General features: G+C 41.1%; 2 protein-coding genes across 10 annotated transcripts in view; both read left to right on the top strand.

Moving 5' to 3' along the window:
* The window catches only part of LOC127479591 (acyl-coenzyme A synthetase ACSM4, mitochondrial-like), a 14,182-nt gene extending 10,701 nt beyond the window's left edge, over nt 1-3,481 (top strand). For 2 of the 3 annotated variants that reach the window (XM_051806804.1, XM_051806892.1), the window contains 6 exons: nt 130-210; nt 347-448; nt 1,310-1,437; nt 1,547-1,646; nt 2,270-2,389; nt 3,012-3,481. In XM_051806804.1, the coding sequence (XP_051662764.1) occupies nt 130-210; nt 347-448; nt 1,310-1,437; nt 1,547-1,646; nt 2,270-2,389; nt 3,012-3,098 (618 nt within the window). In that variant the 3' untranslated portion in view covers nt 3,099-3,481. Of the gene's footprint in view, nt 1-129; nt 211-346; nt 449-1,309; nt 1,438-1,546; nt 1,647-2,269; nt 2,390-3,011 lie in introns of those variants that run through there. The other variant, XR_007907653.1, reaches the window with a different exon arrangement.
* Nucleotides 1-14,044, top strand: part of LOC127479313 (acyl-coenzyme A synthetase ACSM3, mitochondrial-like) — a 24,739-nt gene extending 10,695 nt beyond the window's left edge. The window contains exons 1-14 of one of the 7 annotated variants that reach the window (XM_051806679.1): nt 3,743-3,844; nt 6,318-6,582; nt 7,459-7,669; nt 8,130-8,337; nt 8,760-8,903; nt 9,299-9,455; nt 9,821-9,900; nt 10,593-10,716; nt 11,426-11,506; nt 11,638-11,739; nt 12,051-12,178; nt 12,288-12,387; nt 12,984-13,103; nt 13,485-14,044. In XM_051806679.1, the coding sequence (XP_051662639.1) occupies nt 6,382-6,582; nt 7,459-7,669; nt 8,130-8,337; nt 8,760-8,903; nt 9,299-9,455; nt 9,821-9,900; nt 10,593-10,716; nt 11,426-11,506; nt 11,638-11,739; nt 12,051-12,178; nt 12,288-12,387; nt 12,984-13,103; nt 13,485-13,571 (1,743 nt within the window). In that variant the 5' untranslated portion in view covers nt 3,743-3,844; nt 6,318-6,381 and the 3' untranslated portion in view covers nt 13,572-14,044. Of the gene's footprint in view, nt 1-3,742; nt 5,756-6,317; nt 6,583-7,458; nt 7,670-8,129; nt 8,338-8,759; nt 8,904-9,298; nt 9,456-9,820; nt 9,901-10,592; nt 10,717-11,425; nt 11,507-11,637; nt 11,740-12,050; nt 12,179-12,287; nt 12,388-12,983; nt 13,104-13,484 lie in introns of those variants that run through there. The other 6 variants (XM_051806498.1, XM_051806412.1, XM_051806159.1 and 3 more) reach the window with 6 other exon arrangements.

Here is a 14,044-nt window from a genome sequence, read left to right as displayed (position 1 = left end):
TTGAGAATTACAGTACTTTGGTCATTGTCACAACAAAGTCACAAAGATGTGTCCTGCCTAATGCAAACAATAATAAAATTTACAAGGCGTTGCAAAAAATTTAAAGAATAATAAAAATCTATTACGCAGGTGACAATCTGTGCCAACATGAAAGGAACAAAAATTAAACCTGGCTCTTTGGGAAAAGCTGTTCCCCCTTATGATGTACAGGTAAGTCGATATGTTGCAGTTGGGGGTAGATGAGGAAGGAATGCTGTCTGTGTCCCTTCTCTGTCCTGCACTGTGCTGGAACAGAGATTCATTCCTCTGAACTAACCAAAGGAATAATGATGTGTCCTTTCTGCAGATCATAGATGACCATGGGGCTGTTTTGCCTGCAGGAGAAGAGGGCAGCATTGCTGTCCGAATCCAGCCGACACGACCCTTCTGTCTGTTCTCTGAGTACCTGGTGAGCCTGAGCTGCTGTGTCTGTGCCTGCTGAGAAACTCAGGGGAGACCCAGAGCAAAGTTCTGTTCCTTTATGCCAGGAGCAGGACTTCATCCAGGATCTTCAGAAGGTCTCACTAGGTTACTTGAGGACTTTGAGCCTGATTGGTTGTGTGGTGGTGCTGAGGTGCAGTATATTCTTAAGAAAAGAGTAGAATCAGGCAAACCTATTGTCCATTGCATTTGAAGTATCATATTGAATAAGCTTTGGAGGACCTTTCTTTGTGTTTAATCCTCTTGTGAATCCAAATAATACTTGGATATTTGTAGCATCCTCAAACAACCACTTGTCCAACGTAATTGCTCGCTGTGTGATAAAAAATTTCTTTATGTTCAATATTGCTACTTCAGGTTTTAACTATGTCTGTTGTCAACATGTTTTTCCTGTGTAATAGGAAAATGTAGAGGATGAAATTTTTTTCTGAAGGTCACCTCATTTGAGTTTTGGTCTTGACAGTTAAAGGTAAAGTTTCCATAGACAGGAGGTCATTGTGGCAACCCCCTGCAATGAAAAATCATTTCCCTGAAGACAGGGGGCTACACATTTTAGTCATTTGCTGTGATGGATGGGAATTTAGCTATAGCACAGCCTTTTCTCTCTAACACTCTAATCTGTACATACACAAGTGCTCTTTCCCCCCTCTCACATATTTCTACCACCAAACTGCTATTTGACATGGCTCTGTTTCTTTCAGTTGAAGACACACAATAGTATTGAACAAACTCATTTTGAGAACAATTTTCTTGTTCGTTTTTAGCACCACTGCAAAGTTGATGTGTTATGTTTCACTAACAGTCAGATATATTTTTTGACTGTTGTCAGGATAATCCAGAGAAAACTGCTGCCACTGTGCGTGGAAATTTTTATGTCACTGGGGACAGGGCGATTATGGATGAGGAAGGATATGTCTGGTTTGTTGGAAGAGATGACGATATCATTAATTCTGCTGGGTAAGTCAGTTGCTTTTAGATTTGATCATTTGCCTGTTAAAATGCAATCTGGGAAGACCAGTGGACTGGCCCATCTTGCTGCAGCTGACACATCTTCCCTCTCTCCCAGGTATCGTATTGGCCCATTTGAAGTGGAAAGTGCATTAATCCAACACCCAGCAGTGGCAGAGTCAGCTGTTGTCAGCAGTCCTGATCCAGATCGAGGGGAGGTAAAAAGAAATAATAATAAAAAACAAAGATGTGGAAAGAAATGCCCTTTATTGTAAGCATCAAGTTGCCTATATGTCCTAGGCTTCCTTGGAATTGAGTATATTGCAGATTTTTCAAATGAAATGGGCTAAACCCAATTTTTTAAATCCATATCTTGACCAATCATGGAATTTCAGAATTATTTCCTTGTTTGCAGGGATTGGGGTGGGAAAAAAGACTTGACTTTTCAGACTTATTGTGGCATCTTTTTGCCTAAGTAATGGAATTTGTATTATTCCTCTTTTTGTCACTAAGCACATGGTAGCCATGATATCTGGAGTGTTCATTTTTTGTTTTATATTTTTCACCTTTGAGCTATATTTTTTCTTTGAGCAACTGGGATGAGATCTTCAGCTTTAACAGGATATAAAATTAAGGGAAAAAAAAAGTGGAAAAAAATTCTCTGCTGCAGAACACAACCTTCATAAGACACCATTCTGTCACAAAGAGATAATAAAAGGGAAATTAAAGAAAAAGCTTGAATTTTTGCATTCTGAATTTAGACACACACTTTTCACAAGAAATGTATCTCTTTATTCCCACCTCTGAAAGTTAATGGAATCCCTTAATTTTTCTGACACAGGTAGTCAAAGCCTTCATTGTTTTAACTCCTGCTTTTGCATCACATGATCCAGAAAAATTGACTCAGGAGCTTCAACAGCATGTCAAGAAAGTGACTGCACCTTACAAGTATCCAAGGAAGGTAAGTACAGCCCCAAAAGACAGGTCTTCTAATTGTGCCAGAAACTGAGCATTTTTTGTCCTGCCTCAGCTCCTTTTCAGCTGCACTCTGACAAACACTCCAACAACAGCTAAATAAAATCAGAGTAGATGACAGGGTGTGTTGCAGCTGTAGCTTTGGGTTCACTGTGTGTGCTCAAAAGAACCCAAAGGGAGGCAATGCTTGTGTGGTTTTACTTCATCAGGGTCCAGTTTTCCTTTCATGGAATACTGGAGTTTTCCCACCAGCTCAAATGGGCAAGACACTGAACTTACCCATTCCTCCCCTGACCTCTGTTCAGACTCTCAGCCAAAGAAAAGGGGAAATTCCTGCTGGCATCAGTGGGGGTGGAATTCACCTCTTTACCCCAAGAAAGACACCAGTAGCTCCATGTGTTGACTGCTGAAGCACTCATCTCTTTGGGATTGTGGTACTTGTCCCTACAAGTCAACTACAGTGTGTAATAAGGAATTTCACTGTCCCAGACCACGCTGGGCAGCCTCCAATCTTTTTATCCCCAGTCATAATAAATGTGTGTCTTTTTTTGCACCTGGGAAATTAACTAGAAAGTATTTAGCTACAAGTGAGCATTTTTGCATTTCAGGTGGAGTTTGTTCAAGATCTGCCAAAGACACCTACTGGGAAAGTCCAGAGAAAGGTTCTAAAGAACAAAGAGTGGGCAAGAGAATGACAAGGGTGAGAGTGATCTGGAAAGCAGGGAGAGAAAATCATCATCTGTGCTGGTCATACAGCGTGACACTGAGCATATGGTCATGACCCAGAGCACTAGGAAAACAAGCTATGGAAGAAAAAGGAGAAAACACCCATATGGCTTGAGGATGTGTGATGTTGGAACCACTTTTTCCATCGACCTACAGATTTGCAGAAGACAGAAGCTGCAAGTAATTAAGACTGTGGAATGGGAGGGAGAAAGGACACACCTAGGAGCATACAAAGGTTTAATTTTTGTACTGGAATTTATATAAACAACTTCCTTAAAAAAATAGGTGTAACTACAAGATTTTGATAACAAGTAAATAGGAAATTGAAAATAAAAATAATGTTTGTCTTGAGGTGAGTATCAACAATTAATTGACATTCAAGAACTACTACTGTAACATTCTCAAATTCTTTCAGAGTGGAAAGCTGTTTTATTTTAATACTTCTCTTCATCTTGATGAATTTGAGATCTACTTAAGTGGTTAAGGCAGAGGAAAAAGAAGACCCAAAGTGCTTCAGGTTAAGGTGCAAATTATGCACAATTAACAAGGGTGTAAATGATTACAAGAAAAAGGTTACTTCATGGAAACACTTTTGCTGTTTAGTCTGTTTTGGTTTACGTTCTGTTCTCATTACTTCAGAAGAAGCAAAGGATAAAGTAGGAAGGGTTTCACTTCAAATCCTTTTTGACAGACAGTCCGGGTTTCACATCTCCAGGTGAGCGTCTCTTTTGGGAAATATGTTGTGAAAGCCAAGCAAACTGAACGAAGAGGATCTGCCCCAGCCAGCTCTCAATCTCTCCTGTCCACAGCAGACAGGTCAGGAAAATGTTGTTTGTCTGAATTCCTAATAACCCCCCCTTTATTAATGCCCATTTTTTCTGCACAGCATTTGGGAATATTTCAAATAGGATTTTTCACCACTCAAACTTTTTTAAAAGAATTTTTTTCCACCAAGTCCTCTTAATAGTGCTCTGCTTTAAAGTGTAAGTACTCTCTAAAGAACTGTTTGTTATTTAATCCTGATTCTGAAGTCAGTGGCATTTAGGGACATAATAACACTTAATTTTATATCCAGGTCCTAAGACTCTTTCTCAGCAGCAAATGATATCCTATAGGATTGTTTACAGCTGGTCAGTGTTTCTCTGCCACAGCCTCCATGGAACATGGAGAACACCAGGAATTCCTCTTTACTCTTGGTTTTGACTAAGTCTCTGTTCTGGGGGGAAATCTGCATCCAGATTTTTTATGCTGTCAGATATGGCTGAAAAAATTAAGATGTGTTAATTTCTATGTATTTGAATTAATTTGCCTGATAGGCAGATTAAATCTTCCTGTAAAAGCTTCTGCAGAGGAATAAGGAAATAATTGCAATGTTAAAGAAGTTACTTTTTCTTGAGGAGTAAAACTTGATCAAGACTGAGATCCATGCATCAGAGATGTGAGGACAAATGGTTATGGTCGAAGACACTGGGCAAGGGTCAAATGACTACAAAATTAACTTTAAAACCTGGGACAAAGGGCGAAACTTTGCAGATTTACTCAGGCCACAGAAATTCTGCATCAAAAAGAATTTGACTAAGAGTTTACCTGTAATTTTTTTGATAGTTAGTGGATGATTTCATCCTTTGTAGGAACAGAAATGAAAATTACCCTGTATTTCAGGAATCACTCACTCTAAACCTTGTATTGAGTTTAGTGGTTTAAAAAGGCAAATTGATAGTTGGACTCAGGTTTTGAAATCAAATCTGGGGCCTACATAAGGGATTACTGAAGTGAAGGTTCTTGAGGTGGATGTGCTGAATGGAAGCATCAGTCAGCAACTGTTGAAGCTAAAGCAGTGAGCACCTTGATAGAAGTCATCTGGAAACATCCTTCAGAGTTCCATGGGAAGGAAAAGGAATAGAGAATCTACTCCTGAGTGCTTTGGTGTAAGAAGCAGGAACCTTATTCTAATGCAAACAATAACAACTGATGTTGTGTTTAAGGAAGGAGACTTGCTGGCAATTCAAATCCCCAAAGAATACATCAAAATTCTGCAAGGATCAGCTGAGCTACAGACAAGGTGCCAGATCAGTACAGGACATTAGGTCCTTGAAAATCTGGTGGTAAAAAAAGTACTAGAAAGCAAGATGGGGAACTTCATATTTAATTGGACTATTCAAACCATCAGTTTGGCTGTGACCTACTGCAATGGACTGATTAAAGGTGGAGTCTGCTGTGCCACTGAGTGTGGAGCTAAAACATCTTGATGCAACAGCTGAGCTGCTGCAGGAGCTGAGCTGTTTCAAAAGCTCCAGGAGATCCCCAGCGAGCGAAAAGTTGTTACAATCAAGAACACGGGGAGTACTTACTCTCCCAAATAAGGTGTGCCAGGCAGATCCCGCTTGGATACTGGGGAACCAGCCAATGGACAGTCAGGGTCCATTCTGGTACCATCCCTTGGATACTGGAGAAGTGGCCAATGGGCATCCAGGCTCTGCTGGAGAGGGTATTTAGGGCGGTGCCCAGGGGGTGCCCAGGTTGGTACCGGGGCCTGCTGAGGGACTGGTGCCCCTGTGTTATTCTGCCTGCCTGTTCCCGCTTCAGAGCTACAACACAACCCAGGGAGAAGCACTTCGTGGTGGTGGTAACTCCCGTGCTGTGCTTTTAACAGTCACCCTTAGCTTCTCCCTGCTTTCCTATCCTCTTCCTTTCTCTCCGCTCTTTTGTGTTACAAAATAAAGTTGAATTATCGTTTTGGAATCCAGCCTCTGGCCTAGTTTGTGCCTTAATCTCACTTATGGGAGTGTTTTAGAACCTGGTTTCCCTCCACATCTAAGCATATCAGAACACCTTCCCTAAGTGACTTCAGAGAATTACCCATCAGTTCAGAACTGGATTGTCTTTGAATACTCTCTAAATTTGGTTGGTTGGCTGGTGGTTGTTGTTGCAGGATTCATAACAACAATTCTGCTAATTTTTTTCTATAGTCCACATTTTGATTTAACCTCAAAATGATTGTGCTTATCCCTTCTGCATACTGTAATATTAAATATTCACATAATGAAAATACAGATAGCATATCATAAAATGAGGATGTGAACAAACAACCCATATATTCAAGCTGGTTTGCATTAATTTATCCAATATCAAAAACAACACGGTGTCCTATACCTGGCTAGTTTTAAATGTGTTTTCTTTCATTTCAGGTGACAGATTCCTAAGCTGTATTCCTGATTTTTTCCCCCACTGTCTGATAAAACATCATTTATCATGAGAATGTTTATTAAATCATGGATTCCTCGGTGTCTGCAGATTCTCAGGTCGCCTTGCAGATCATTCCATGGATACCACAGGCTTCTGACGTCTCAGATTATTTCCCATTATGAAGCAATACACCAGTATAAAAAGGAACTGCCTAAATATTTCAACTTTGCAAGTGATGTCTTAGATGAGTGGTCACAACTGGAAAAGGTAGTATTTTTCTTTTGCTTTATAGACATTGTGTTGTAGTTTGACCCCAGCCAGCAACCAAGTACCACAGAGCTACTGGATCACATGAACACACACAGGCACAGCCCCCAGGGGGATGGGGAGGAGAATCAGGAAAAAAAGAGGTAAAACCCGTGGGTTGAGGTAAGAACAGTTTAAAAATTGAAATAAAATAACATATAATAATAGTAATAATAATCATCATCATAGCAGTAGTAGTAGTGATGAAAAGAGACAACAGAGACAACAGGCAGAGGGACAGAAAGAAAACCCAAGAAAGTCAAGTGATGCACAACACAATTGCTCACCACCCCCAGACAGTGCCCACGCAGTGATTGGCACCTCCAGACCAACTTTCCTCCAGGTTATACTGAGCAGGACATTCTATGCTGTGCAATACCCCTCTGGGCAGTCTGGGTCAGCTGTCCTGGCCGTGCTCCCTCCCAGCTCCTTGTGCAACTCCTTGTCAGCAGAGCGTGGGAAATGGAAAAGTCCTTGACTTAGAGTAAGCACTGCTTAGCAACCACTAAAACATCAGTGTGTTATCAACATTATTCTCATCCCAAATCCAGAAAGCATAGCACTTTATCAGTGGTTAGGAAGAAAATTGACTCTACCCCAGCCGAAACCAGGACACATTAGAACAGATCTCAGATGATACAAATCAGTTTTCCTGATGGATACTGGATAGATCAGCTGCAGAGTGGAATGCACCATTTTGTTTTGCTTGTCATAAATATAGGTATCACTCTGAGACTAGTCACCAGAGAGGATGTGCCTAGTCTGGAGTTATTTTGTTTTGAAATGAAACCTTTCAAGGCCTTTCTTCTTACTTGAATATCTTCTGTTGTGTTCTAGGATGGAAGAAAACCAGCAAATCCAGCTTTTTGGTGGGTAAATGAGGAGGGAGAGGAGGTGAAGTGGAGCTTTGAAGAGCTGGGATTTCTCTCTAGGAAGGCAGCCAATGTACTTTCTGAGGCATGTGGTTTGCAGAGAGGAGACAGAGTTATAGCAGTTCTGCCTCGTGTCCCAGAGTGGTGGCTCCTCAGTGTAGCCTGTATGAGAACAGGTGAGTGACCTCTTGGATGCAGAAAGGACATAAATAGAAGATACAGTCAATATGCAAAATTAATGTGGAGAAAACATAAGCAGGAATATTCTGTTGTGACCTGAACAACTCAGCTTTTGCATGGAAGGAGAATTGGCTGCACCCACATAGGAACAAAAGGGATAGGCTGTTCAGTTAAACAGCACCCTCAGCTGAAGCCAGTGAAGATTGAATGGCCAGCCTTGACCAGATACATTATCTGGTTGGACAGTGCTAATGCAGTAACTATATTATCAAAGGGGTTAATTACTCAGTATTTTTCTCTGCTGTTGCAGTTTTGCAAATGCTTAGGAAGGATTTGACCCATTGCATTTTGAAACTGCTAATCATCTATGATGGAACAATTCAGCATCAACAGGGACGAGATCAAGTGTTTTGGAGAAATGCTGAGTTTTCTCAATTGCTCATTGCTTTTTTCCAGGAATTATCTTTGTTCCAGGAACATCCCAACTGACAGCCAAAGACATCTCATACCGACTCCAGGCTTCAAAGGCCAAGTGCATCATTACCAGTGACACACTGGCACCTGCAGTGGAATCTGTTGTGTCTGACAGCCAGTTTCTGAAAAGTAAACTAATTGTAGGCAAAGGGAGCAGGGATGGGTGGCTGAACCTCAAAGAACTCATTGCGTGAGTATGCAGTTGTTTGACCTTCATGCCTGAGAGGGGAAGGAGGCTGTACCAGTCAGGTGGCATTGCTGAGTTTTGGGGTTCATTTCCATAACACAAATAAGTTACATTTTTGCATCCTTCTGTCAACTCACTGCATTATTGTTGCACTGTATTAAGTACAGATTTGTCCAAGACAGGTTTGGGGACCTAAATTCAGGTCCTTCACCATCTCCTCACTCAGGAGCCTTGTGATTCAGAGTGCAATTGTGACAGGCAAAATGTGTTCTCTATCTCTTGCCTGTGGTATCTGATGCATCTGTTTATTTAGTGAGATCATACAGTTTGGGGCTATTTTCCTGTTTAACTCCTAAACCTTAGAAATACAGATTCCTTGGTGGAAAAATGCATATAGTGACTATATTATACTTTTTCTTCTGAAGGGTGGCATCTGCTGAACATGAATGTGTCAAGACAAGAAGTCAAGACCCAATGCTGATCTATTTTACAAGTGGAACTACAGGCTTTCCAAAAATGGTGGTGCAGTCCCACAGCAGTTATGGCATCGGACTTGTATCTGGTGGCAGGTATTACCTTGGAGTTGCTCCCAGTGTCCTCATTAAGTGACATGATCCCCATTACATTGAAAATGTGACTGTAAAACTCCAGTAAATGTAGACCTTCAATGACTGTAGGGTCTTGCCTCTTCCCCATCTTTTCCCTTTCACAGTGAAACCCTCCATATTAAAACCCTCTTGCAGACTCACTTGAGATCATTGTGTGCAGTGTTCTGTCTCTCAGACTGCAGAGGAGAAATAAGGAGTGTCCTTTTTGACTCTTACAAACTTTCTACAGGGCCCTGCCTCCTGACACCACTTCTTCCGATGGAAGCCTCCTGCCCTGTCCTTGAATTCTGCTGTGAACTGTGCCCAAGTCTCTCACACTCTATGTAGCATTTTTTTCACCTCTTCTTTATCACCAGGCGTTGGATGAACTTGACTCCTTCAGATATAATGTGGAATACCTCTGATACTGGATGGGCAAAAGCAGCTTGGGGCAGTGTTTTTGCACCATGGATCTGTGGATCTTGTGTCTTTGTACACCACATGCCACAATTTAAACCAGCAGTTATTGCAGAGGTTAGTAATCCATTTCTCAAGCCATCCAGAGTTGCCAGAATTCCTGTTCCTTCTCTCAGCCATTTCTCAAAACCACTAAGCTGACCAACTCTCCTCAACCCTGGCCTCTTGTGTGGGGATGGGACCCTGACTTTCCCAAGAATAAATCTGGAAAAGCTTTGGTCTAGTTCCCTATCAGCACTTAGGCTTGGGCCTGGGACATGGACACCTTGGAAAGCACAAAACAATCTTAATTGGAACTACTGCGCTCAGTGGTCTTTCATTTTCGTATATGACTTCTGTAGGACAGAAAGTTCTGTGTGTTCTACAGCAGTGGGACCCACCATTACATTTTCTCTCTACAAAATAACTTTCTCTTTTTCTAGACTCTCTCAAGATACCCCATCACTACCTTCTGCACTGCTCCCACTGCCTTCCGCATGCTGGTCCAACATGATCTGAGCAGGTACTGCAGGGGTAGGAGGGAGGCTGGGATATAATGCTGTGACAGCTCTGGCTGCTTAGTTCCTCCAGCTCCTTATTTCTAATCTATTTTTTTTTCCAGTTAAAGGAAATCTAATTAGGAAGAGTGCTCTCAGGAAAGAGAGTTGTGTTCTGAAATATGAGAATAGCTAGTCACACCATAGGTCACTCAGGCTTCAGGCTGGGTCTTTGAAAAGACAGCACAGAAGGCCCAAGTGAAATCTTTTTAAGTTGTCACTTCCTCTGAACTTATTGTTCATAATTTAAACTTATGTCAAGTTTCAGGCAACATTGGATTAAGGAATTACTGGAGTGTAGTGGAGTTATTCTCATATGCTTGAGAATGAAATGAGCAGTAAGAGGAGTTTCACGTGCTGAGAGTTATTTGGCAGCTGTTCCCACCAGTTTGTTACACTGTAAAATACTCAGCTTGTGAGAAGTGGTTTGTAAGGAGTTTTCACATCTTCAGTAAGGTACTTACTCTTCTCACATAGGTCTTTCATCCTGGCAGAAGCCAACACAGGTTAAACAGAAAGCTCAGGATGTGTGTTCCTATTCAGCCTTACCCTCAGCTTTGGGTGTACTTGGAAAGCCAAGGGAGGCTGTGTGGTTAAGACCATTCACTGCTCTCTTCAAAAGTTAAAAAAAATTATTTCATTTGCTATTCCTCTAAAGGTACAAGATGATGAGTCTGAAACACTGCATATCTGCAGGGGAACCACTCAATCCTGAAATGATGGCAAAGTGGAAGTCCCAGACAGGGGTGGATATCCATGAAGGTTACGGCCAGACTGAAACAGTACGTTTCCATTAATTCTTGCATTATGCCCTTTCAAAGGTAACTACACCAGAGTCACAATGTCCTTGATAAATCAGTGGAAAAGGTGAGAATCCATCGTATTTTTTTAAAGACTTTTTATAATTATGATTATATAGTTTCAGAATCAGCTAGCTGCATATTTTAATGGTTCACATCCCTGTAAGCACCATGCCAGAGACACCTCAGATGAAATAAGTGGTAGGTGATCCTGTCATCATCTTTACATCAAAGGCAGAACTAAAAAGGAATAATTTGCTCTGGCTATAAATTTGGCCTCTCCGAGGTTTTAATGAAAAATATTAAAGCAGCTCACATCTCAGACTTCTCTGGAAGTGAACACTAACAAAGCTATTAAGAGTCAGATGTCAGGCATTCTCTCATCCTACCCTTGAAATGGTCCTAGATTATTGAAATAAGATCTGTAATAATTTCGCATCTATTTTCTTGCAAAGTCAAGTGTTTGCAGACGAACCCACTGCCTCAGACTGAGCACAACCAACCTCATTCCACAGATCTGACCTGAAATGCCTCTCAACCCCTCTCTGATGTTCTCAAGAACCACAGTACTTTGGTCCTGATTCAGCCCTTGTCACAAAAAGTCACAAAGACATGTCCTGCCTAATGCAAACAATAATAAAATTTACAAGGTGTTGCAAAAAATTTTTTTAAATTAAAATCTATTACGCAGGTGACAATCTGTGCCAACATGAAAGGAACGAAAATTAAACCTGGCTCTTTGGGAAAAGCCCTTCCCCCTTTTGATGTGCAGGTACGTCGATATGTTGCAGTTCGGGGTAGATGAGGAAGGAATGCTGTCTGTGTCCCTTCTCTGTCCTGCACTGGAACAGAGATTCATTCCTCTGAGCTAACCAAAGGAATAATGATGTGTCCTTTCTGCAGATCATAGATGACCATGGGGCTGTTTTGCCTGCAGGAGAAGAGGGCAGCATTGCTGTCCGAATCCAGCCGACACGACCCTTCTGTCTGTTCTCTGAGTACCTGGTGAGCCTGAGCTGCTGTGTCTGTGCCTGCTGAGAAACTCAGGGGAGACCCAGAGCAAAGTTCTGTTCCTTTATGCCAGGAGCAGGACTTCATCCAGGATCTTCAGAAGGTCTCACTAGGTTACTTGAGGACTTTGAGCCTGATTGGTTGTGTGGTGGTGCTGAGGTGCAGTATATTCTTAAGAAAAGAGTAGAATCAGGCAAACCTATTGTCCACTGCATTTGAAGTATCATTGAATAAGCTTTGCAGGACCTATCTTTGTGTTTAATCTGCTTCTGAACCTCCATAATATTTGGATAATTATTTGTCAGGATAATCCAGAGAAAACTGCTGCCACTGTGCGTGGAAATTTTTATGTCACTGGGGACAGAGGGATTATGGATGAAGAAGGCTATATCTGGTTTGTTGGAAGAGATGACGATATCATTAATTCTGCTGGGTAAGTCAGTTGCTTTTAGATTTGATCATTTGCCTGTTAAAATGCAATCTGGGAAGACCAGTGGACTGGCCCATCTTGCTGCAGCTGACACATCTTCCCTCTCTCCCAGGTATCGTATTGGCCCATTTGAAGTGGAAAGTGCTTTAATCCAACACCCAGCAGTAGCAGAGTCAGCTGTTGTCAGCAGTCCTGATCCAGATCGAGGGGAGGTAAAAAGGAAAAGAAAAAAGATGTGGAAAAAAATGCTCTTTAAACATCAAGTTGCCTATATGTCCTAGGCTTCCTTGGAATTCAGCATATTGCAGATTTTTCAAATGAAATGGGCTAAACCCAATTTTTTAAATCCATATCTTGGCCAATCTTAGAATTTCAGAATTATTTCTTTGTTTGTGGGGTTTGATGTGGGAAAAAAAAGTTTGGCTTTTCAGACTTACTGTGGCATCCTTTTGCATAAGATATGGAATTTATATACTCCTCTTTTTGTCACTAAGCACATGGTAGCCATGATATCCAGGGTGTTTAATTTTTATTTTATGTTTTTCAACCTTGCAACATTTCTTTGAGCAACTGGGATGAGATCTTCAGCTTTAATAGGATATAAAATTAAGTGAAAAAAAGTGGAAAAAAATCCTCTGCTGCAGAACACAGCCTTCATAACACACCATTCTGTCACAAAGAGACAATGAAAGGGAAATTAAAGAAAAAGATTATTTTTTTTTATGAATTTAGACACTTTTCACAAGAAATGTATCTCTTTATTCCCACCTCTGAAAGTTAATGGAATCCCTTAATTTTTCTGACACAGGTAGTCAAAGCCTTCATTGTTTTAACTCCTGCTTTTGCATCACATGATCCAGAAAAATTGACTCAGGAGCTTCAACAGCATGTCAAGAAAGTGACTGCACCTTACAAGTATCCAAGGAAGGTAAGTACAGCCCCAAAAGACAGGTCTTCTAATTGTGCCAGAAACTGAGCATTTTTTGTCCTGCCTCAGCTCCTTTTCAGCTGCACTCTGACAAACACTCCAACAACAGCTAAATAAAATCAGAATAGATGACAGGGTGTGTTGCAGCTGTAGCTTTGGGTTCACTGTGTGTGCTCAAAAGAACCCAAAGGGACTCATGACTGTACTTCCTTTCATGGAATACTGGGGTTTTCCCACCAGCACAAATGGGCAAGACATTCAGTCAGAATTCCATCATCCCAGCCCTCGCTGTGCAGCTTCCCATCTTTTTACCCCCACTCTTAGTAAAATGTATTTTTCCTTCAGCTGGGAAATTAGCCTGAATGTATTTTTGCCTTTCAGGTGGAGTTTGTTCAGGATCTGCCCAAGACGGTTAGTGGGAAAATCCAGAGAAAAGTCCTAAGGAACAGAGAGTGGGGGAGAGAATGACAAGGGCAAGAGTGATCTGGAAAACGAGGAGAGAAAAGTTCCATCACTGGTACCAGCAATAACACATCAATTTGGCATGTGGTCATGACCCAGAGAACTAGGAGAACATCTAGAAAAACAAACTATGGAAGAAAAAGGCAAAAACACTCATATGGCTTGAGGATGTGTGGTATTGGTATTGGAACCTCTTTTGCCATCAACCTAAAAATTTTCAGAACACAGAAGATGCAAATAATTAGGAGTGTGGAATGGGAGAGAGAAAGGACACACCCAGGAGCCTACAAAGGATTGTTTTTATTTAAAAAGTGTAATTACAATACTTTGATACATATAAATAAAAGGGAAAATAATAAAAATAGTCTTTGTCTTGCTTTTTCCAGTAGTGGGTACCAGCAGAGCATTGATACATTATCTTCAAAGAATACCACTGTAATATTTCCAAATTCTTTCTGAGTGGAAAGAGAAAGACATTG

This window comes from Manacus candei, unplaced genomic scaffold, assembly GCF_025592945.1.
Source record: "Manacus candei isolate 608988 ecotype Guabito, Panama unplaced genomic scaffold, ASM2559294v1 h1tg000002l, whole genome shotgun sequence".
In the NCBI taxonomy this organism is placed as follows: Eukaryota; Metazoa; Chordata; class Aves; order Passeriformes; family Pipridae; genus Manacus; species Manacus candei.
Note: the sequence above shows the minus strand (reverse complement) of the source record. Positions and strands in the feature narration are given on the sequence as shown.